Source organism: Colletotrichum navitas (genome assembly GCF_030913465.1).
Source record: "Colletotrichum navitas strain CBS 125086 chromosome Unknown LY79scaffold_40, whole genome shotgun sequence".
Lineage (NCBI taxonomy): Eukaryota > Fungi > Ascomycota > Sordariomycetes > Glomerellales > Glomerellaceae > Colletotrichum > Colletotrichum navitas.
Window position 1 is genome coordinate 1 of NW_026850586.1, and position 25,244 is coordinate 25,244.

Genomic DNA, 25,244 nt, shown 5'->3' on the forward strand with positions numbered 1-25,244 from the left:
ATTATACACTTATTAAAAGGTAGTACTAACCTCTTATACTTAGTATAGTTAGTATAACTATAGCCTTAGCCTTAAGGTATTTATATATTTATTTTATTATAGGCTTACTTAGCCTATAGTAAATATAATTAATATAATAAGCCTATAAGTTAGTATTTAAGTATATAATATATATACTATTACTTAAAAGTAGTTTCTAGATTCCTTATTTACTTAATAAAATATTTATAACACTAAAGCTTATATAAACTAAAAGAAGCTAGGTAGGTATTTATTAACTATAACTTTAATTAAGTTATTTAATAATTAATATATCTTATGTATTATAAAATAGGTAAATAATAAGCTAGAACGCCTTATTAGCCTTATCTAGACTTTTTATTACTACCTTTAAATATAGAAGTAATTCCCTAAGGTAATTAGTTTTAATAACACCTATAATATTAATTACTTTAAACTTTTACTTTTTTAGGCTACTAAGTAAACCTACCTTAGATTTATCTATAATACTATATTTAGCCTTATTAATAATAAAAGACTAAAAGGTTTTTAGTTTCTTTTAGCTAGTATTTACTAACTTATAGACTAATACTTAGTTTATTACTATACTATTATTATTATAAACTATAATAACTAAATAAAGGCTATACTAAATAAGTAGTTCTTTAGTATTTAGTAATAACTTTATATTTACTATATTAACTTTAATATTATACTTAAGGCTAAGTTAAAGTAGCTTAAAGACTATACCTATAGTAGTAATAGTAATAAGTCTAATAATAAAGCCTATTAGCTAATAATATAAGTAATAGCCTAGCTTAGTAATAAAGACTAGGCTTATATTAATATACTAGTAAATATACTACTTACTTATATATATTATAAAGTCTTTATAATATAAAAGCTAGTTATTTTTACTAAGACTAAGTATACCTTTAAGAAAGCTTACACTAAGCTTTATAAAGAGTTTATTAACTAATACTTAATCCTCTAGTACCTCTATATAATATACTTACCTTTAAGAGTATAGTAAGCTTACTACTTTATTTATAAATACTAGAACTTTAGTATTTATATTACCTCTAGTATAAAGTTAAATAATATTAATATTAAAGGCTATCTTTTAAATAGTCTTAGTTACTTATATTAATTTATTAATATTATATAAGATATAATTAATAATTAGAAGCTATACTTTAAGTAAATATATATAAAAGATAAAGTCTTTTAAAGCTAAGAGTATATAGGTCTTTACTTTAAGCTTTTTAGTAAACTTTATATACTACTTTCTTTAAAGTGTTTATTATTAATTAAGAAGTAATACTAGCTAGTAAAAAAAGTAATACCTTTTAGTAAAAGACTATTCTTAGACTTTATTAAAGAATATAGTCTAGACTATCTATCTTAACTAAGCTTAGTATTTTATACTACTATATAATTTTTACTAAAATACTTAATTTAGTAGCCTTTAGTAAATAAAAGCTATATCTTTAGTAATATCTTTAATAAATATCTTTTTTTAATTTTTACTACTAAATCTTTAATTTAAAGATTATAGTATCTTTTTATAGTAAGCTAAAAAATATAGTATAGCTAGTCTTATTATAGCTAGCTTTACCTCTAGAGGGCTAATTAGCTAGCTTAACCTCTAGAGGGCTAATTAGCTAGCTAAACCTTTACTAAAAGTTATAGCTAAAGTATAAGTAATAAAAAAAAAGACTATTTATCTAGAAGTAAAAATAGGTTTATATAAGAGGTAAATTAACTAAGTTAAAGCTAGATTTTAACTTTATTTTAGTAATAAATAAAAAACTAGTCTAGTGTTCTTAGTAAAAGAAGAGTAAAAAAGAATTATATAAGTAAATAGCTACTTTAGCCTAGTGTTTAGAGAATATAAAGTTAGTAAAAAATAGTTAATAGTAATAATAAATCTTTATAACTATAATATAAAAAAGTAACTAAGTAATAAGCTTTTTAAATATAAAAAAGGTTATTTTTCTAAAGGTAAATAATAAACTAGCCTAGTAAAAAGGCTAACTTTTATAGCTATAAGAAGTAGGCTTAATAAGAAGGCTAATATTTATAGCTATAGAAAGTAAGCTTAATAAGAAAGCTAACCTTTATAGCTATAAGAAGTAGGCTTAATAAGAAGGCTAACCTTTATAGCTATAGGAAACTAGCTTAATAAGGGGGCTATTTTTATAGCTATAGAAAGCTAGCTTAATAAGGAGGCTATTTTTATAGCTATAAAAATAGTGCTTCTTATAGAGGTTATTTTTTATAGCTATAAAAAGAGCCTACTTATAAAGTCTATTTTCTATAGCTATATAAGCTAATTAGTTAATAGTAGAATAGAATAGTAAAATAGTAGTGTTAGTATAATTATCTTTACTGCCTTTAAGGGGATATACTGTTTTTTAGGCTAATAGGAGGCATAGAAAGCAGCGCCTAGATAAGAGTAGCGCCTATATATTAATTTATAGTGCCTATATATTAATTCCCTTAATTATACTTTAATATAATTCATTAATAGTAAAGAGAATACTACTTATTAAGACTTTAAAGTAATTTATCTTATAGATTTTATTATTATATTTTCCTAAACTTAGTCTATAACTTATACTAATATATTATATAATAAAATAATATTAGTAATACTATAGAATATAGTATAAGTTATAATTACTATAACTAAAAAAAAGTAATATAGATTAGAATAAAGCTTTACTTATTATATTAAAGAAGTAAGAAATATTGTATTACTTATATTATCTTAACTACTTTATAATATTAAAGTTAAAAGTCCTAAAAGTAATAACTATATAACTAATAGTAAATAATAATATAATTACTTCCTATATATATATATATATATATATATATAATAGTATTAGTATTAATATAGTATATTATATTTAATTAAAGTTAAACTATTACTTATACTAGTATAATATATAATAGAATACTATTAGTAATACTATAAAGTATACTATTAGTTATAAATACTATAACTAAGAAGAAAGTAATATAGATAAGGTTTTAAATAATAATATTAAAGAAGTAAAGAAATATTATATTACTAATATTATTCTAAATACTTTTTATAGTAATAATTTAAGAAGTCTTAGTATTAGTAACTAAGTAACTAAGAGTAAATAATAATATAACTACTTTTATATATATATATAAAGAAGTAATAGTAGTAGTATTAATAAAATACTTATTACTATCTATAAATATATATATATAACTATTAATATAGTTTTACTTATATATTATTAGACTATAATATAGATATATATTAAAAGAATAAATTCTGTATTTTCTATTTGTATTTTATATAATATACAAAATATAATACATGTATTTATATTTATATTATATAGTGGCTTAGAAAAAATATAAATACAAATATATATATTATATTATACTAGAAAGAAATATAAATATATATATTATATTTATATTATATTTATATTATATTTCCTTAACACTCTAAAGAATACTAACATTTATATTCCTCTGTTATTTTATACTAAAGGATTTACTACTTAGTTTTTAGATTTTATTATAAATATAAATTACTTCTTAGATATCTAACGCTTAAGATTACTTTCTATAGAGGAGAGAAAATAGTAGCTATTACTAAACCTCTTAATATAATAAGTAGTAATACTTTTATAAGAACTAATTACTTAGTTAAAAGAGAATAATAAAAGAAAGGAATTAATATATTACTACCTAGTATTAAGCTTCTATAATAGGTTAAGGATATATAAAGTAAATATAAAGAAACTACTATATCTACCTTATGTAATAAAGACGTATAGCTTAAGGATAATAAAGAAATTGTTATAGTAATAAAAGAAAATAGTTTAATCTTTAATAGTATTTTAGAAGTAATAATTAAAGTACTACTTTACTTATAACTATATTAAGTAATATATATAATCTTAAAACTACTTAAGTATATAGAAATATATAATAGTTACTTTTTAGATTCTTAATTTTATATTTATAGACCTAATAAAAAATTAATAAAAAAACTAATTAAAAACTAAGAAAGATATTATATAAAAAAGGTCTAGAGGTATATACTATAATATATACTACCTTTAATAATATAACGCCTAGCTTATAGAACTAACTATATATATAGCTAAAAGTAACTTTAGTACCTTAAGGACCCTTAAAAGAAGTTAAAATAATATATAAGATAAAAGATAAGAAGATTAATTTAATAAATAATATACTATTAAATAAATTAATACCTAAAGGTAACCTTAAATAGAAACTTAAAGCCTAGGAAAAAGTAAAAATAAACCTTTAGCCTAACTTTAATAGCCTATTTATAGACCTAATAATACTAAAGTTTTTAGATATTAAAAAAGGTTCTTAGTTAACTAAGAAAAGACTTAAAGTAATACTAGTAATAGTTAACTACTTACTTCCTAAAAAGAAGACCTTGTTAGCTAAGATTCTAATAGCTAAAGAGAAAGCTTTTATTTAAGAATTTAAGTACTATAGATCTATTTATCCCTTAGTTACCTCTCTATAAGTTATTAAGATAGTACCTTATAAGGCTTAGTAAAAAGAATTATTCTTATTTTATAAGTCCTAAAGAAAGAGGTTATTAAGATTTTAAAGAACTACCTAAAGAAGAGAACACTTAAGTAAAACTATATAATATATTATTAGCTTTCTTTTCTAGTTTATAAAAAAATAAAAGAATATAATTAACTAATTTAGTAACTAAGGTTAATAATATAATATTATATAATAAAGAACTTATTTTAACTATAGATTATTTTTCAAAAGACTTTATTATATACTAGTTATTTTTACTTATTAATATTTTCTCTAGATATAACTAAGTCCCTTTAGCTATTAAAAGTAAAGCTTTTACTATATTTACTACTTCTCTTAGCCTCTTAAGGTATTATACTTTACTAATAAAAGCTATAAACTTAGTTACTTAATTTATATATATTATAATATAGACTCTTTATAACCTTATCCTAATATATTATAAAGCCTTTCTAGATAATATTACTATTTAAGGACTAACTTCTAGGTATAATAGTAAAAAGCTTTTAATATACCTAGGTATATATAGATTTAATTCTAAGTATTTAGTTAATATTAATAAGGTCTTAGTTAACCTTAAGCTTATAGGTTATATAGTTATAGTAGTTAAGTCTAAGTAGGCTTAAACTATAGTAGTAATTATAGGTTATATTTATAGTACTTTTAGTTACTACCTAGACTAGAAGAAGATTATTAAGATCTATAAATAGTTTACTTATTTAAGTATTACTAATATTAGGTCTTTCCTAGGTATTATATCCTTTTACTAGATTTAGGTCTATAACTTTTTAATAATAGTAAAGCCTTTTATAATAATACTTTAAAAGAATATATACTTTAACTAAGGACTTAATTAATAGTAAGTAAAAAACACTTTTAAGAAAAAGTTAATAAAAGCCTTAGTTCTTATCTTAATTAACTATAGTAAAAAAGGTAAATAAGTATACTTTATAGTAAACACTAGTAATAAGAGATAAAAAGAAGTCCTTAGCTAATTTATAAGTAATAATAAAGTAATAATAAAGTTTAAAAGTAGTATATAGGCTAGTATAAAGCTAACCTATAATACTAGTAAAAAGAAGCTTTATAGGGTTCTTAAAGCCTTGAAAAATATCTATAACTATTTATATAGCTAATACTTCTTATTAAAAATAAACACTTAGACCTTTATTACCTAGCTTAATAGTACTACTAGTAATATATCTAGAGCCTTAGTTATCTAATAGATTACTTCTTACTATAGGTTATATCTTAAGAAGGTAACTAGTAACTAATTATAACCTACTACTATTATCTAGCTACTTACTATTATCTTCCTTCTTTAAAAGTAGTTATCTTAGTATTAGCTAGTTCTATAGAGCTAGTAATCCTAAGAGGCAGTATAACCTTTTAGCTAAGCTTTTATTTAGCTTACTCTAAGATATATAACCTTTTTTATACTATAAACTATATTACCTTAGTATAAAGCTAATACTTTACTTTACTTACTATTTCCTTAAGGGGATAAGAAAAATTTAGTAGACTATTCTCTTTTAGTTTTCTCTAGAGTATAGCCTCTTTTTTTAGAATAAATAGTCTAAGTAACCTCTTTATTTTACTATATAGTAGTTTAATAGTACTTTTAACCTTATTTAATAGGTTATTAAGGCTAATTAATAGCTAATAATAGTACTTTTTTAATAATAAAAGTATACTTATTAATAGTAAGAATAATAAGGTCCTTAGGCTAATCTACTACTTTATTTACTATTATAATAATAATCTTTTCCTTAAAGTAAAGTATTTTTCTAAACTATAGCCTTATACTATACCCTAAGTAACTAATTCTTTTTTTTTCTTATACTTAATATCCTAAACCTACTAATACTTAGTAATCTAGAATAAACCTTTAAGGCCTTCTTAAATTAAGTTAATACCTTTATAAAAGCTAATAGATTTAGTATTATAAAGTATAATTAAAGAAAAGTCTATAGTTATCTTAAGTAATACTACCTCTAATATAATTAGTTTAGTAACCTTAAACTACTAAAAAGTAATAGTATTTAATAGTATATATCTTAGAAATATAGTTATTAATAGTAGATTATTATAGAGGCCTAAGAAGAGAGTAAGTAGCTAATATATTAATATTATAACACTTAGTATAGTTAGTATAACTATAGCTTTAGCCTTAAAGTCTTTATATATTCTTTTTATTATAAGCTTACTTAGCCTATAATAAATATAATTAATATAATAAGCTAATAAGTTAGTATATAGGTATATAATATATTTACTATTATTTAAGAGTAGTTCTTAGATTCCTTATTTACTTAATAAGATATCTATAATACTAAAGCTTATATAAACTAAGAGAAGGTAAATAAGTATTTACTAACTATAGCTTAAATTAAGCTATTTAATAAGTAAAATATTCTATATATAGTAAAGTAAATGAATAGAAAGCTAGACTACTTTATTAGCCTTATCTTAACTTTTTTTTATTATCTTTAAATATAGAAGTAATTCCTTAAAGTAATTAGTTTTAATAACACTTATAATACTAATTACTTTAAACTTCTACTCTTCTAGGCTACTAGATAAACTACCTTAGGTCTATTTATAAACTATATTTAGCCTTATTAATAATAAAGGCTAAAGGGTTTTTAGTTTTCTTTAGTAAGTATTTACTAACTTATAGACTAATACTTATCTATTATTACTATTATACTATAGACTATAATAAATAAATAAAGGCTATATTAAATAAGTAGTTCTTTATTATTTAGTAATAGCTTTATATCTACTATATTAACTTTAATATTATACTTAAGGCTAAGTAAAAGTAGCTTAAGGACTACACTTATAGTAGTAATAGTAGTAGGTCTAATAATAAGGCTTATTAGCTAATAATATAAGTAATAGCCTAGCTTAGTAATAAGGACTAGGCTTATATTAATATACTAGTAAATACCTTCCCTTATATATACTATAAGGTCCTTATAATATAAAGCTATTATTTTTACTAAGACTAAGTATACTTTTAAAAAAGCCTAGACTAAGCTTAATAAAGAGTTTATTAACTAATACCTTATCCTCTAGTATATCTATATAATATATTTACCTCTAAGAGTATAGTAGGCTTACTACTTTATTTAAAAATACTAGAAATTTAGTGTTTATATTACCTTTAGTATAAAGTTAAATAATAATAATATTAAAGGCTATTTCTTAAATAGTCTTAGTTACTTATATTAACTTATTAATATTATATAAGATATAATTAGTAACTAAGAGTTATACTTTAGGTAAACTTATACTAAAGATAAAGTCCTTAGAAGCTAAAGGTATATAAGTACTTACTTTAAGCTTTTTAGTAAACTTTAGATAATACTTTCTTTAAAATATTTAGTATAATTAAAAGTAATACTAGCTAGTAAAAAAAGTAATATCTTTTAGTAAAAGACTATTCTTAGCCTTTATTAGAGAATATAGTCTAGACTATACTATTTTAACTAAGCTTAGTATTTTATACTACTATAAGATCTTTATAAAAATACTTAATTTAATAATATTTAGTAAATAAAAAGTATACCCCTAGTAGTATCTTTAAAAAATATTTTCTTTTAATTTATACTACTAAATTCTTAATCTAAAGATTATAGTATCCTTTTATAGTAAGCTAAAGAATATAGTATAACTTATCTTATTATAATAAGCTTTACTTAAAGAAGACTACTTAACTAAATAAACCTATACCTTTAGTATAAGCTAAAGTATAAGTAATAAAAAGTAAGGTTACTTATCTAAAAGTAAAAATAAGTTAATAGTAGCTAGGTTTATATAAAAAGGAAGTTAACTAAGTTAAAGCTAGATTTTAACCTTATTTTAGTAATAAATAAGAAGCTAGTCTAGTGTTCTTAGTAGTAGAAAAATAATAAGGAATTATATAAGTAAATAGCTACTTTAGCCTAGTATTTAAAGAATATAAAGTTAATAAAAAATAGTTAGTAGTAATAATAAATCTTTATAGCTATATTATAAGAAAGTAGCTAAGTAATAAGTATTTTAAATATAAAAAAGGTTACTTTTCTTAAGGTAAATAGGAAATAGGCCTAGTAAAAAGGCTAACCTTTATAGCTATAAGAAGTAGGCTTAATAAGGGGGTTATTTTTATAGCTATAGGAAATAGGCCTAGTAAAAGGGGTAACCTTTATAGCTATAGGAAGTAGGCCTAGTAAAAGGGCTAACTTTTATAGCTATAGGAAGTAGGCTTAATAGGGGGGCTCTTTTTATAGCTATAAAGTAGGCTTAATAAGGGGGCTCTTTTTATAGCTATAAAGAGGGCCCTTTTTATAGAGTCTATTTCTTATAGCTATAAAAAGACCCCCTTATAGAGCCTGTTTTCTATAACTATATAGGTTAATTAGTTAATAGTAGAATAAAATAGTAAAAGAGCTATATTAGTGTAACTACTTTTACTACCTTTATAAGAATATACTGTTTTTTTAGACTAATTAGAACAGTAAATAGTAGAGTATCTATAAGGCTAGAGCGTCTATATTAATTCTAGGAGTGTCCCTATTAATTCCTAATTAAAAATATAATATAGATATAGATTATATATATTACTAAGAATAACCTTTTTTTTACCTTTAAAGTAGTATTCTTTACTTTAATAAGTAAAATAAATATATAAGTAGGTTTTAGATAGACTAGTCTTATACTTTTTAATCTTAAAGTTATTATTTTTTACTTAGATTTTAAGCTAAAGACACTAACACTAGTAAACTTATATCTAACTAGCTTAGGCTTATAAGACCTAAAGATACTAATAATAGTAATTAAAGGTATATAAAGCTTTACTTTATTAAAAAAAAAGATTAAGGACTATTAAGGTAGTTTACTAATACTAATATATAAAGTAATTAACCTATAGTTAAAATATATTAGTAAGTTAGTATATTAACTTACTATTATTAAGGCTAAGAACTATTAACTTTATATAGGGATAAAGGTACTAAGTAAGCACTAGGGGGCTAAAAAGACCTAACTATATCTTAGAAGGTTACTTAATATAGCTAAAGTAAAGGTACTATAAGAAGAAAAAAAAGTAGTTAAAGCTAAAGGTAAAGAAATATCCTAAAAAAGAGATTATATAGAGAGTAATAAACTACTTATATAATAATATAGTAATTATAGAAAGACTAGATATAATATATAAACCTATAAAGTAGTTTAAGATAGTAATAAAGAATAAGGTAATATATATTTTTAATTAATTTTATATAATATAGTTAAATAAACTTATTAAAATAATAGAAAGATAAGTAAATATATACTATTTACTATAATATACTACTTACTATATATATCTATTATATATATTATATTTCTATTATATTATATTATATTTCTATTATATTATATTATATTTCTATTATATTATATTATATTTATATTTTATTTTTATATTATATTATATTTTATATTTTTTTAAAACTTTTTAAGAATTACCTTCTTTTTTACTTTTATTATCTTCTTTAATTTTAAGTATATTTTATCTTAGGAATTAATAGGGGGGTATTATAAATTAATATAGAGATATTACTTTTATAAGGGCATTACTATCTATTATATCTAATTAGTTAAAAAAAAAAGTACTTCCCTATAAAGGCAGTAAGAGGAATTACACTAACACTACTATTCTACTATTCTATTCTACTATTAACTAATTAATCTACATAGCTATAGGAAATAGTCTTTATAAGGGGGTTCTTTTTATAGCTATAGGAAATAGCCTCTATAAGAAGGGCCTTCTTTATAGCTATAAAAATAACCCCCTTATAGAGCCTATTTCTTATAGCTATAAAGGTTACCCCTCTTGCTAGGCCTATTTCCTATAGCTATAAAGGTTACCCCTCTTGCTAGGCCTATTTCCTATAGCTATAAAAATAACCTCCTTATAGAGCTTATTTCCTATAGCTATAAAGGTTACCCTTTTTACTAGGCCTATTTCCTATAGCTATAAAAATAACCTTCTTATAAAGCTTATTTTCTATAACTATAAAGGTTACCTTTTTTACTAGGCCTATTTTCTATAGCTATAAAAATAACCTCTTTATAAAGCCTATTTTCTATAGCTATAAAGGTTATCTCTTTTACTAGGCCTATTTCTTATAGCTATAAAAATAACTCCCTTATAAAGCCTACTTCCTATAGCTATAAAGGTTACTTCTCTTACTAGGCCTACTTTTTATAGCTATAGAAAAAGCCTCTTTATTAAGCTTACTTCTTATAGCTATAAAGGTTAGCCCTTTTACTAGGCCTATTTTTTATTTACCTTAAGAAAAGTAACTATTTTTATATTTAAAATACCTACTACCTAGCTACCTTTTTATAATATAGCTATAAGGATTTATTATTACTACTAACTATTTTTTACTAACTTTATATTCTTTAAATACTAGGCTAAAGTAGTTATCTACTTATATAATTCCTTATTATTTTTTCTTTACTAAAAACACTAGACTAGCTTTTTATTTATTACTAAGATAAGGTTAAAATCTAGCTTTAACTTAGTTAACTTTTCTTTTATATAAACTTAGCTAGTATTAACTTATTTTTACTTTTATATAAGTAACTTTACTTTTTACTCTTTATACTTTAGCTTTTACTAAGGGTATAGGTTTAGTTAGTTAAGTAGTCTTCTCTTAGTAAAAATAGTTATAATAAAATAAGCTATACTATATTCTTTAGCCTACTATAAAAGAATATTATAATCTTAGGATTAAGGATCTAGTAGTATAGATTAGAAGAAGATATTTTCTAAAGACACTACTAAGGGTATACCTCTTACTTACTAAAAGCTACTAAATTAAGTATCTTAGTAAAGATCTTATAGTAGTATAAGATACTAAGCTTAGTTAAAATAGTATAGTCTAGACTATATTCTTTAATAAAGTCTAAGAATAGTCTTTTACTAAAAGGTATTACCTTTTTTATTAGCTAGTATTATTTCTTAATTAACCTTAAATACTTTAAGAAAAGTAATATATAAAGTTTACTAAAGAGCTTAAAATAAAGACCTATATACTCTTAGCCTTAAAAGACTTTATTTTTTATATATACTTACCTAAAGTATAGCACCTAGTTACTAATTATATCTTATATAATATTAATAAGTTAATATAAGTAACTAAGACTATTTAAGAGATAGCTTTTAATATTATTATTACTTAACTTTATACTAGAGGTAATATAAACACTAAAGTTCTAGTATTTTTAAATAAAGTAGTAAGCCTACTATACTCTTAAAGGTAAGTATATTATATAAAGGTACTAGAGAATTAGGTATTAGTTAATAAACTCTTTATAAAGCTTAGTCTAAGCTTCCTTAAAGGTATACTTAGTCTTAGTAAAAATAATATACTTCTATATTATAAGGACCTTATAATATATATAAGAGAAAGTATTTACTAGTATATTAATATAAGCCTAGTCCTTATTACTAAGCTAGGCTATTACTAGTGTTATTAGCTAATAGGCCTTATTATTAGACCTACTATTATTACTACTATAGGTATAGTCTTTAAGCTACTTCTACTTAGCCTTAAGTATAATATTAAAGTTAATATAGTAAATATAAAGTTATTACTAAATACTAAAGAACTACTTATTTAGTATAGTCTTTATTTATTTATTATAGTCTATAATAATAATAATAAGGTAATAGACTAAGTATTAGTCTATAAGTTAGTAAATACTTACTAAAAAAAACTAAAAACCCTTTAGCCTCTTATTATTAATAAGGCTAAATATAGTATTATAAATAGATCTAAGGTAGGTTTATTTAGTAGCCTAGAAGAGTAAAAGTTTAAAGTAATTAGTATTATAGGTGTTATTAAAACTAATTACTTTAGAGAATTACTTTTATATTTAAAGACAGTAAAAAAAGGTCTAGATAAGACTAATAAGGTAGTTTAGCTTATTATTTACTTACTTTACTATATATAAGATATCTTACTTATTAAATAGCTTTATTAAAGTAGTAGTTAGTAAATACTTACTTAGCTTTTTTAGTTTATATAAGCCTTAGTATTATAAATATTTTATTATATAAATAAGGTATTTAGAAACTACTATTAAATAATAGTATATATATTTTATACTTAAATACTAACTCTTTAGCTTATTATATTAATAAAGTCTATTATAGGCTAAGTAAGCCTATAATAAAAAAGATATATAAAGGCTTTAAGGCTAAGGCTATAGTTATACTAACTATACTAGGTTACTAGATAATAATATAATAGCTACTTACTTTTCTCTTAGGCCTCTATAATAATCTACTACTAATAACTATATATCTAAGATATATACTATTAAATACTATTACCTTTTAGTAGTCTAAGGCTTCTAAATTAGTTATATTAGAAGGTGTAGTATATAATTTAGCCTTAAGCTTTATACTAGTTTCTCTTTATAATACTAAATCTATTAGCTTTTATAAAAGTATTAACTTAATTAAAGAAGGTATTAGAGGTTTATTCTAGATTACTAGGTATTAGTAAGTTTAAGATAATAAATATAAGAGAAGAAGAGAATTAGTTATATAAGGTATAGTAAGAAGCTATAGTTTAAAAAAACGCTTTACTTTAAGAGAGAATTATTATTAAGGTAGTAAATAAGGTAGTAAATAAGGTAGTAAATTAGCTTAAGAATCTTATTATTCTTATTATTAATAAACATACTTTTATTATTAGAGAAGTACTATTATTAGCTATTAATTAGTCTTAATAACTTATTAAATAAGGTTAAAAGTACTATTAAACTACTATATAGTAGAATAAAAAGGTTACTAAGACTACTTATAAAGAAAAAAAAGGCTATACTTTAGAGAAAGTTAAAAGAGAATAGTCTACTAAGTTTTTATTATCCCCTTAAGGAAATAGTAAGTTAAGTAAAGTATTAGCTTTATACTAGGGTAATATAGTTTATAATATAAAAGAGGTTATATATTTTATAGTAAGCTTAATAAGAGCTTAGCTAAAAGGTTATACTACCCTTAGGATTACTAGCTCTATAGAACTAGCTAACGCTAAAATAGCTACTTTTAGAAGAAAAAGATAATAGTAAGTAGCTAGATAATAGTAGTAAGTTATAATTAGTTACTAGTTAATCTCTTAAGATATAACCTATAGTAGAAGAATAAATAGGTTATATTTTATACTATAGTATATATTATAAAGCTATAGTAAGTAAATAGTATAAATAAAACTAAGGTTAAATAAATTAACCTTACTATAAGGAGGGTTAAGAAAGAGAAAGCTACCTCCTATAGGTCTAGTAGAATTTAACTACACTAATAATTATTTTTTTAACTAATTAGATATAATAGATAGTAATGCCCCTGTAAAAGTAATACCCCTGTATTAATTTATAACACCTCCCTATTAATTCCCTTTATCTTATATAATATATCTTCTATATTAGTAATAGAGTGTTATATAAAGGACCTTAAAGATAGTAGTTACTTTTTATATAGATATTTTTAGGTATTTTCAATAGCTTAGAGGGCAAAGATAATATAGTTTTTAATTAAAGAGGATTATATATTTATAAATAAAGAAATATTAGTATAAAGATTAAAGAGGTAAAAAAAAAGAAACTAGTCTACTTACTATATTTACTTACTTACTATATATATATATTAATATAGTCTTTAAGTAAATATATACTTACTATAAATACTACTAACTATATAGATAATACCTTTTTTTTATTTATACTATTAATAGTTATTACTTTACTTCTTTATTAGGCTATTTCTTAGCCTTCTTTACTATATTTATTTCCTTTAATTTCTTTTATATAGTAGTAGCTAGTATATTTTTCTTTTTAAGCTTCTCTTTTATATCTTAGTTACTTAATAATTTATATATAGAGTTAACTACCTCTTATTATAGCCTTTATATAAACCTTAGTTATATTTTACTTATAAAGTAATACTTTATAAGCTTATAGCCTATAAGCCTATATAAGGGGTACTTAATAGATTTATATAAGGTATATCTTTTATAAGGCCTATATACTAGTTCTTTTTTTACTTAGTCTATATTATTATTATAAAATACTATAGTAACTAGGCTAAATACTCTATATACTACTTCTACTTATAGTTACTTTAGCTTTACTATAATATTAGCCTAAATTATAAAGGTTATATTATAATATAGTAGTATATTAGTGTTTACTAAAGTCTAATTACTAGTTTTATATAATTTAACTTATATAGCTAGTAAAGTATATCTTAAGGCCTTTATTAGTAGTAAGAACTATTTACTAGTTCTTTTTACTAAATACTACTTAATATAAATACCTTTTTCTATAGTAACCTTTTATTTAGCTATTTACTTCTTTAACTCCCTTATATTTATAATCTTATAATCTATTACTTTTCTTATAACCTTTTTATATTTAGCTATAGCTAGCTCCTTTTCTTTATATAATAGTATACTAACTATAACCTTAAGGTTCTTTATCTATATATATATAGGCTTATTATTATTATAGTAAATTACTATAGCTACGTGGAGTCACTAGAAGCTAGAAGGAATTCTAGTTAACTATAGCAATGGAATCACTTCCGCAAAGCAACCCCTTGAGGGTCGCCATCTTGAAGGCCTATGAGATCGATGAGCCAAAGCACAGAGGCATGCTGCAGTCATTCCGCGACAACATCCTGCAGCAGGTGCCCGATGCAATCATCAATGCATACAGGCCGATGAACCAAGATGGGCATCTGCCTAACCCTGAGAACTACGAACTCATCATTATAACTGGCGGGCTGAGCAACTTGTGCCAGGCGACGTTCGAGCCATGGGTCAACACGACTCTCGAGAGGATTCGGCAGGTAGTGTCGCAGCAGCACATCACCAAAACAAAGCTGCTCGGTATTTGCTGGGGTCACCAAGCAATCGCAACCGCACTTTCCGGAAGTATTGGAAGTTTTGAGCATCCCAGGGTGTGTACTATACAATCTACGCTCTTATCAGCAGCCGGGGCTAATGGAATGCTTCATAGGTTGGCGTACAGCACCTCGCACTGAACGATGACGGAAAAGAGATGTTTGGGAAGGATACACTAGTACGTCAGAGACATTTGCTGGAACATTACACCTGATGCTAACGACCCGCTATATAGAAAATCACCAAATTCCACAAGCGGTTTGTTCAACAGGTTCCGGATGGCTTCAAACCAATGGCGCCTGACAACGAAATCCTTTTTTCCAACTCCGGGCTTGTCTTGTCTCTCCAAGGACACCCCGAGATCTATGGGGAGCTGTCTAGGCAGCTTTTTGAGACGGATGTGCCATATTACAGAGCTACCTTGCCCACCGAGGAGGACCTGCAGCTCTACTACTCGGAGATGTCCTCAAGTGAAGAAGATGCGAAACTTATTTTCCGCACGATCACGAGCTGGGCCCAGTCCTGACAGGAATGGAACACGTAGGCCAAACGCCAAACGACTGCGCAGCTCTGTCTCTACATAGCAAGATTATCGGGATCGAGATTTACTTTATACATAGTGCCATCCGAAGTATTTAAACGCCACAGTTAGCTAACCGTCTTATGACTTCTTATGAACCACTTTAGCTTCCGGAACAAGCAACAGAGGGCGAAGATACCCTAGGCAAACACCCCTGGGTTTTCAATCAAAAGTTATGTAAGCCCGCTAACCTACATGCACCAAGTTCACAAACACTTTATGTACGAGATAACTAGTTCTCTATGGGGCTCTGAGTCGTTATAGAGGAGACTGATGGCTCAAGATCCAGTCGATGGATCGAAGAATGGCCGAGCTGTTCAGGAGAAAGGCAAGGCCGTGTGTTGAAGTCTTTTCCCTGTGTTATACAGACCAGTATGAGGGAATCAACCAGAATATAATAATTCGAATTGCCATTCTCGCACCATAGCATAGTAGGTGCAACAGCTCAACTCTCCTCGAGATTACTGAGAGTGGATTGCATCATCATCAATGTGCCGCTATAGATAATATGAATCAGCTGTAGCTAATAAATGACCGGAATTATTAGTGTGGGGAATGGCTCTGAGTCAACGCATACGAAAGTGGAACAGGAACTAAATGGTTCTCATAGAGCCACTTGACTGTGATATCGAATCGTTTTGCCTAACGCCACAAGGTTGTCATTTAGCAGTAGGGGCATCGCATATTGTATAAACTTTACATTAGCACTAATGCAAAACCCGTCAAACGCAGTAGCGAGTGCAATAATCTAAGCTACAGAGTAGATGCCCCTGATATAACAAGAAGAGTCAGAAGACATAAGCCGGGATCAGTGTAACCTAAAGTATCTTAATCAATGCGTTTCTGATATTCAGTTTCTTGCAGACCAATCTGCTTACATAAGCAAACGATACATTCAGACCCGCCTTGAATGGTCGATTGCCTGAACTTTGAGACGACACATTGTCAATTGCAGCTTTCCACGTCGAACGGGCCTTGCGCACATCCGAACCAAATGTCCCTGCCGCAATAGCACACGCTGAGCACGTTGCTCAGTAATGTAACCCTGCAAATCCGCCCACCATGCGCGAGTTCATGAGCTACGTCCAGAGCGCGTTCTATGAGGCGACTGGCTGGAACCGCGACAACTCGTACTCGTCGCTCAACGCAACCGCAGATTGTACGATTGATGTTGGCGCAATTGGACGCTCTTTGCTAGATGAATAATGGCTAACGCGCGAGTCACTGGCAGCACTCCTCAACTTCCCGACGCCGCAAGGCCTACGCCTCACGCTCTCCTCCCTCGCGACCCCTCACTTCGCGACTTCGTATCAGCTTGGCTCCGTAGGCGTCGTCGACGGCTCCATCTCCTACTTGTACTCGTCTGTCCCCCTCCGTGCGCATCTTACCCCGCAATCCAATGCCATTCCGTTGCCGGCGCTGCTGCGCTCCTATCGCCCGCTCGCCGATCTTCCGCCCCGGCCCGATAAGAGAACATATCCCCTGCTCAGCCCAGCTGCTGCCTCGCTGCTGTACGGCCGTCTCTACCTCCCGGAGTCGATGCTCGAAGCGCTCGTTGTCAAGCGGATCTCTCCGGCGCTGCAGCTCCAGGTCAGCGCTGTGTCAGGCAAGTTCCTGCGCAACGGCGGTACGCTTCTGGGACTGGCCCAATACGATGTCGGCAGGTATGCCATTGAGGGTCTCGGGTCGTCAGACGGTGGGCTACTGGGATTCCGAGGTGTGTACAACTTTGGCGGGGATGCGGAAAACAGCCAGCCGTCTCAGTCACGGTCGACCGGCCGGCTGAACGGGAAGCCGATCGGGTTCAGCGACGAGACAAAGGAGCGCATTTACGGGCGTTTCAGCGCCGGCGGAGAGATATACTACGGCACGTTGAACAAATCCGGTGGAATCAGCTTCGGGGGCCGCTTTGCCACGTTGCCAGAGCATCGAGGGACGCCTTTAACGGCGACGCTGACGATCAACCCCCTAATGGGCAATATCAGCGCCAGCTACGCTGTCGTGGCGGGCCAACACTGCAGCCTCGCGACGCGCATGGACTTTAATGTGTACAGCTACGAGAGCGACTGGTCCGTGGGCATGGAGTTGTGGCGCAAGAACCTGACCCGCAATATCGAGCCCGCGCTCTCGGCCGAGAATTTTGTCCAAAAGGAGCGGAGCTTCCAGGCGAAGCTGGAGTGGAGGCTGGATGAGCCGGAGGCCCTGCCAAAAGCTTTGCAGCCAAGGCCGCCCACCGTCTCCGAGCAGGAACGGAAAGAGAAGCCGAAGGAGCGCAGCTTTCAGGCCAAGATGGAATGGAGATTGGACGACCCTGCACTGGATGAGACGGAAACGGGAGATGCCGGCACGCCGCAGGCGACGGGCGTGGGCGAATACGGCAGTGTCATCAAGGCACGGCTGGACCAGAATATGAAGATCGGCGTCCTGTGGGAGGGCCGGTTCAAATCTTTGCTCTTCAGCTTGGGGAGCGCTATCGACTTGCGCAAGCTTGATTCGCCGTTCCGCACATTGGGTGTGGAGATCCAGTTCTCGTCATGAACAGACCGCGACGTCGGAAGCCCACCGACAATCCTCTCGATGCAACGCTGGGCCCGGAGCCTCGATCATAACCTCGTGTGCAGCTAGGACACAGCATAACTCTTCGGCAATCTGCTATAGAGTAGCAGTAGTACCGCCGCTTGCATGAGCGAGTGTGACCCGGTACCGGTGTCGCGGTCACGGGTCTGGTGGGCGCGACCCAAATTGGCGTCGTGGCTATTGATGCAGGACGGCCTCGTGAGAACCTTGACTGTTGCATAGAGTGGGAGAGAAGAATGCAACGTCGCGCGGGTCGTTGGCTATTTCAGGGAACCCACGCTGAAATTACATCAATGAGGCAAGGCGGAAAAGAGTCGGATAGATGTCCCGCGCCACGATGGCTTGTGAATAAAGGACTGGTACAGCTTCTGGGCTGTTCTCCATCACAGGACCGCCGATGGAGGCGTGCCCGGCCGGCTTGGCTAGCGCGACACGGCTTAGCCAAGCTTTCTTAGCTATGAGGCAAGCGACGACGAGGCGGCATGTCAGCTGTCAACGTCGAGTGATCGAGTGGCCATCGATGAGAGGCATAATGAGTTCTACATCTATCTTGGATAGTGTCATTTTCGATGGGTGGAGCAAATGCCATCAAACGGTTGCGCAAGCCTTGGAGAAGTGCATAGGCAGCATCTCCGGTGACGGAGCCTCTTGCTTCCCAGAATCAATAGAAAACAAACCGGATTCCTTTGAAACCTAGGTAATTCAAACAAGGTACCCTCAAGTCCAAACTCGCTCTGATGGAGTGCATGGCATAAGTGAGTGTGGCCGCCATATCCGTGCCAGCCTATCTATGCATGCAAAATGGCCGATGATAGCATTTGTGGCCAACTTGGATTTGCTGTGCGCTGTCTCTCAGACGTCAGAATGAGGACCTTGATGGTTAAGCTAGCTACGTAGTGGCATGGAGAACCTTGATGGCCAACACCACAGCCAATGGTAGAGGCAGAATTTGAGGCTGACCGGTCAGCCGAGGATTAGCGTGACGGAGCAGGGATGGGGCCAGTTTCGGGATGCCAGCGAACTGGGAAGGAATGTGCGCCGATGAACGATTGAATGGGGGTTTTTTTTTTCTTTGGATGCTGTTGCTGTTCTTAGGGACGCCGCACGACAGTCCAATCAATCTATGTTATTGATATTTTTATGGGTTTCCCGCGTTTAATTTCTTTCTAATTTGGCGGCGCACCGGATGTGTACTGGCATCAAGAGGAGGCATGTAAAGATTGCGGATCTGATCTGATGGCGCGATATCCCTCCTTGACATTTGACGAAAGCAGAAGCTGCTGCGACAGGACAGCTGCTTCTATCGGCGATAAGAACGGTAAGGTAACGTGAGGTGAGGTAAGGAGCGAGGTGTGGGAGGGTGGACCCGAGCCTACGGTTGGGCCATCAAGGTTCTCATTCTTCCATTTTGCGCAACCGCTCGTAGCCTGTCCCTGCTCCCGGTCGCTCCTCCACTGCCAAGTGCCAACCCTCGTGGTCTGACCACAGAATCAGGACCAGCCGCCGGAACTCTATCGAATCGACTTCCGACGGCTTCCTCCTTCCGACTCTCAGAGTTCGGCTCTTCTTTCCCCAGTAGCTATGCTACCTCGTCCTAAATCGTTAATTACTTACCTAAACTGCATTACCTCGCGCTCTTGTCAGCCGGGGAAGAAAAGAGGCAGTTGACTGATACAACGAGCTCGGAACACTATAGGAAACCGGCAAAGTCGACCAAACAAGATACACTCGGTCTCCCATCGGCAGGTTGCCGAGTTCCCGACCCTTTTGTGGTTCCTCCGTCCTCGTCGTCGAGTCCCCTTGTGCTTAAGCGGGGGGTCCCTCTGTCCTTCGTATGTCCTCCTAAGCCCCGTTCGCGACCGACCGATCGACCATCCGGGTTCCTAACATACCTCCCCTCCACCCTCAAAAGACTTTTCTTGCATTATTCTCTTGCTGCAGCAAATGCCCTCTCCCATTGTTCTTGGCACATCTTATATACTGTTCGTCGCCTACCCCAAAGACTCACATCCCATCCCATCTATCAAGACGCCAAGCTGCGAGCCAAGACCTGCGAGGACCCATTTCCAAGAGCCTCCCCCCAATCCTATGACCCGCGACTGACCGCACCTGCTACCCCCGATCGCGGCGCCTCTTCGATGAATTCGGCATACTTATGTTAAACTGACACTCGCGGGTACACCTGGTCGACATTCGAAGCATCTTCTCGTGGACGCAAAGGTCCCAAAGCCCGTCCTCTTGTCGTCATACCGTCACCATCCCTGTTCCACAAAGCTCAACGTGTGTGACCCTTTTGCGGTGCCTCGTCCCTCCGGGTCGTTACCCATTTCCGACTGCTGCTCTCTAGGGATCAGCGCACACCAGAGTCTTGGAGCAAACCTCTGGCGTATCCCACTGCACGGAATCTGCAAGAATATCAGCAATCATGAATCCTTTAGAGATTTCCGCAGTGAAGCTCCTCGCCCTTCGTCAGGATGAGGGTGCTGGAGCCGAGGAGGCCGTCAACGAATGCGGCGCTGCCGCCGTTGACGTGAGCAACATGCCCCTGCGTATCGCCTCCATCTTCATCATCCTCATCGCGTCGCTTTTCGGTGGCTTCCTGCCCATCTGCCTGGCCCGGACCTCCAGGATGCACGTTCCCAAGATGACCTTTTTCATCTTCAAGTATGTTGGTACCGGCGTCATCATCGCAACCGCTTGGATGCATCTTCTGTCTCCCGGCGTCGAGGCCCTGCACAACGAGTGCTTGGCACCCATGCTCGGTGACTACGACTGGGCCTTTGCCATCGGTCTGATGACCGTCATGGTTATGTTTTTGATCGAAATGGTGGCATCTAACCTTGCCACCTCCGCCTTTTCTCACGGCCATGACCACGACCTGGGCCACGGCCCTGTTGCAGTCAAGTCCAAGGACCAAACGACTGAAAGCGATGCTTGCCCGCACGAGATCGGTAACGCTGAGAGGGGCAACGGCTTCATTGACCCCCAGAAGGTGCCTGGACTCCCTGACGATGTCAGCTACCCTCCAGGCGGAAGAGACCACCTTGGCCACGCTCGCGATCATGAGGAGGGAGACAGCCACAATGGTCTCGCTGGCCAGCTAATCGCCATCTTCATCCTCGAGTTTGGCGTCGTGTTCCACTCCATCTTCATAGGACTTGTCCTCGCCACCAGCGACGAGCTCGTCGTTCTTCTCATCGTCCTGACCTTCCACCAGTTCTTTGAGGGTCTCGGTTTGGGTTCTCGTCTGGCGACTGCCAACTGGCCCGCCCACGGACGCTGGTGGCCTCACATCCTTGCCACCATCTACGGCCTCTCGACCCCACTCGCCATTGCTGTTGGTATTGCCGCTAGGCCGAACAGCGCCCAGACGCAGACTCTCGTCAACGGAATCTTCGACTCTATCAGTGCCGGTATTCTGATGTACACAGGTTTGGTCGAGTTGCTAGCGCACGAATTCATGTTCAACCCGCAAATGAGAAACTCGCCGCTCAAGGTGCAGCTCTTCGCTTTCGGCTGCGTCGCTCTCGGCGCCTGCGTCATGGCCATCTTGGCCAACTGGGCTTAGGCTTAACATGTTGGCCGCAATGCCCGTTGTGCGGATTAGAATGAATTAGAATTCCCTTTTGAGCGGCGTGTTATGGGTAACGGAAAAAGAATGGGAAGGTAATGATACCTGGGTCTGTGAGCCTGCCTTGTTTGCACGGCGGGGAATTTCACTTTAAAGGCTTTTGGATTTTCGCACAAGGAGAAGCTGTTACATGGCGCCTGTTAGAACCTACACAGTAATGATGTCTATAGAAGGAATCGATTACGATTCGACCGCCAATGCCGGAGGTTTCACTGGTGATGTTGTGTTTGTGTTAGTCATGAGTCCAATGGTGAATAGGACTGCATGCAAATAGGCGTAAGGGTCAAGGTTCCGCACGGAATTGCATCCAAATGGGAATACTTATACGGCGTCTCGAACGCTTCATAGCTGGACTTCAGAGAAGAGAACATCAAATCATCTGTTGGGGTCTTGAGGCAAAAGAATCGGAAGATCTGAACCCATCATCAACTTGATGTTGAACCCCACATGAGGCGGACGGACCCACCACACACCATTTGAGTTAAGCGCGAGCAAACGCTTAGGTAATCCAGGTAAGGCTTCGGGGACTGTTCCAACCAATTTTTTTTTTTTCTAGGAAAACAGCACGTGATGCCCCGCTCCTAACCAGGGCAGGAAAACCCTGCGCCAAAGCTCGCAATCAACACCAAAAATTTCCATCGAAACGCCCGCTCTTGCGACGATTTTCCCGACCGACCGACCGACCTCATCGCCCAATTCCATCGCCTAGCGCCCGCACCCAAGTCCGCCCTTCTCCCTCACTACCCCAATCAATACCGCAAAAATGGCCGGTGGAATCAACGTCCGCGATGTCGATGTAGGTTAACACCACACTTGCCCAGAGACCCTCTCTCGAAGCGAAAACAAAAGAACTATTTCGAAGCCTCGAATTGCAATCTTTCGACCGTTCCGTACCTCCGATGACACCGCGCAGCCGCCTCGAAAGCCCATGAGCCACCCGCACATACACGCACACACGTCGCGCTTCATCACTGTGACCACGGGTCTCGTATCGCCCTCGCTTCCGCATCCGTGAATCTTGATTACGATGAGGAGTTGAAATATACCCTCATGGTGTATCTTGCGGCTGTCGCTATGATGACGCGCGGAAGCAGAGAGGTGGCGAGCAGTGTACGAGGGGTAACAGGCCTCAGGCTTTCGGGGACAAACGGCAGCCCGGCGAGGGGTGCACGAAGGAAGAACACATAGATACAATTTGAGGAAACGGAGCAGGCGCGAGGGAGTCGAAAGACTTCTGATGACGGAATCATGCTAATTGGTCGTTTTTCTCCGGGCAGGCGCAGAAGTTCATCAACGCGTATGCCGCTTTCTTGAAGCGTCAGGGCAAGCTGCCCATCCCCGGTATGTATAATCCCGCTCGCACGATACGACCCCTCGTTGGCCTTGGGGAGCGAGCGCATGGCTAACCTCCCTATCCAGGTTGGGTTGACATCGTCAAGACCGGCCCCGCCAAGGAGCTCCCTCCCCAGAACATTGACTGGTTCTACGTCCGTGCCGCCTCCGTCGCCCGCCACATCTACCTCCGCAAGACCGTCGGTGTCGGCCGTCTCCGCAAGGTCCACGGCTCCGCCAAGAACCGCGGTGTCCGCCCCTCCCACCACGTCGACGCCTCCGGCTCCGTCGACCGCAAGATCGTCCAGGCCCTCGAGAAGATTGGTGTCCTTGAGCAGGACGAGGAGAAGGGTGGCCGCCGCATCACCCAGTCCGGCCAGCGTGACTTGGACCGTAAGTTTCCTCCCCCTGCCCATATTTTTGCGTTTCCGAATTGGAGTATTGACACCCCCCACCAGGTATCGCCCAGACCACTGCCGAGGCTGAGGAGGAGGAGGATGACGAGTAAACTATTCCCAACCCTCGCGCATATTATTCATAAAATGAAATGCTTGTGGTAAAAAAATGAGGTTCTTCCGGGTCATGGCTACGGCAACATAAAAAAGGGCATTGGGTTAGGCGTCTGAAAATGGATTACGGGTTTCATGATTGACCACCACATTTGGAACCGCACCCAAATTCAAGTTCCGTCTTCACCTGGTGCTTTGTCGTATTCTCATTGCCATCCTGACATGTAGTGCTGCGTGCCGTCAGAATCCACGCCCTGGACTTTGGCTATCCCTCGCTGTCATATTGGTCATGAAGTGATGCCGTCGTACCCTTCTTGCTTGCTTTCCACACGCGTCTGTGATTCACTGACGGCCCTCCCTTCCCATCTGTTTTCATCCTTCCCAATCCCACAACACCCGTCATCATCATCGACACACCCCAAAAGGCCTCACTCACAACATCAAAATTTCTCACTAGGTCCTGCCTTCCATAAAGTCGCTCCTGCCTTTTTGTTTTCAAACCGCCCAGTTATTTCACTTTACTTCCTTCATATTCATTGTTTCCTACCGACTTTCCCACTGACCCTATTTCGCCACAAACCCGCAACCGCCGTTAACGCATCGCTTTCACTGTCGTATCAATATCTGACGATATTGCGCCAGCCCCATCTTCAACACATCCTTTCTCTCTCCGCCGACGCAACTTGGGTGCGCGAGAACGGACGATTTCTCTGTCAAGTTGAATTTCGGCTTCTTCCTTCAGTATCCCTCATTTCCTACAGCTTGACTATCCTCGTTGGTGTCAGTTGTTCCCTTCATCGCTCGATTGTCGAGTCCACCTCGACTCAGTCATATTGGACAACACGCTCCTTCTTTTCTTCTACCTTCAATCGCCCCCTCTCTGATTGATTCCGCTCTACACTTTTCGAACGTCAATCTCTTTTTCTCGCTGAACCGTGTTTTCAGGTTTGTACCATTCCACTTGCTACCGAATCTCGTCTTCTCCTCGCTGTGCTCACGAACTCTTACTTACATCGTATTTTTAGATCGTCAACTACCAGGCACAATTCTTATCAGAGAGCCCCTCATTCCTATCATAC

The 25,244-nt window shown here is 34.1% G+C and overlaps 5 protein-coding genes across 5 annotated transcripts; all 5 read left to right on the plus strand.

Annotated features, from left to right (window-relative positions):
* Window positions 1-15,202: 15,202 nt before the first annotated feature.
* On the plus strand, window positions 15,203-16,248 carry LY79DRAFT_660198 (class I glutamine amidotransferase-like protein; the record flags this gene model as incomplete). Its single annotated transcript, XM_060562766.1, has 3 exons — window positions 15,203-15,592; window positions 15,652-15,714; window positions 15,772-16,248. 3 exons carry the CDS (start codon window positions 15,203-15,205, stop codon window positions 16,060-16,062), a joined length of 744 nt encoding a protein of 247 aa, XP_060412832.1. The 3' UTR covers window positions 16,063-16,248.
* A 930-nt stretch (window positions 16,249-17,178) lies between these two features.
* On the plus strand, window positions 17,179-18,654 carry LY79DRAFT_518068 (uncharacterized protein; the record flags this gene model as incomplete). Its single annotated transcript, XM_060554997.1, has 2 exons — window positions 17,179-17,275; window positions 17,348-18,654. 2 exons carry the CDS (start codon window positions 17,179-17,181, stop codon window positions 18,652-18,654), a joined length of 1,404 nt encoding a protein of 467 aa, XP_060412833.1.
* A 2,464-nt stretch (window positions 18,655-21,118) lies between these two features.
* Window positions 21,119-22,261, plus strand: LY79DRAFT_580704 (ZIP zinc/iron transporter; the record flags this gene model as incomplete). The annotated part of the gene is made up of 1 exon (XM_060560134.1): window positions 21,119-22,261. One exon carries the CDS (start codon window positions 21,119-21,121, stop codon window positions 22,259-22,261), a length of 1,143 nt encoding a protein of 380 aa, XP_060412834.1.
* A 449-nt stretch (window positions 22,262-22,710) lies between these two features.
* On the plus strand, window positions 22,711-24,548 carry LY79DRAFT_557431 (40S ribosomal protein S19). Its single transcript, XM_060558093.1, has 5 exons — window positions 22,711-22,836; window positions 22,937-23,120; window positions 23,602-23,665; window positions 23,744-24,049; window positions 24,115-24,548. The coding sequence occupies exons 2-5, from the start codon at window positions 23,088-23,090 to the stop codon at window positions 24,162-24,164; spliced, it is 453 nt and encodes a 150-aa protein (XP_060412835.1). The 5' UTR covers window positions 22,711-22,836; window positions 22,937-23,087; the 3' UTR covers window positions 24,165-24,548.
* Window positions 24,164-25,112, plus strand: LY79DRAFT_257762 (uncharacterized protein). Its single transcript, XM_060551904.1, has one exon. The coding sequence runs from the start codon at window positions 24,463-24,465 to the stop codon at window positions 25,051-25,053; it is 591 nt and encodes a 196-aa protein (XP_060412836.1). The 5' UTR covers window positions 24,164-24,462; the 3' UTR covers window positions 25,054-25,112.
* Window positions 25,113-25,244: the final 132 nt, after the last annotated feature.

Coding starts and splice junctions, on each gene's coding strand:
- LY79DRAFT_557431 (XM_060558093.1), top strand. CDS start 23,088: ATGGCCGGTGGAATCAACGTCCGCGATGTCGAT. Junction 23,121..23,601: donor TCAACGTCCGCGATGTCGAT/GTAGGTTAACAC, acceptor TTCTCCGGGCAG/GCGCAGAAGTTCATCAACGC. Junction 24,050..24,114: donor CGGCCAGCGTGACTTGGACC/GTAAGTTTCCTC, acceptor ACCCCCCACCAG/GTATCGCCCAGACCACTGCC.
- LY79DRAFT_257762 (XM_060551904.1), top strand. CDS start 24,463: ATGCCGTCGTACCCTTCTTGCTTGCTTTCCACACGCGTCTGTGATTCA.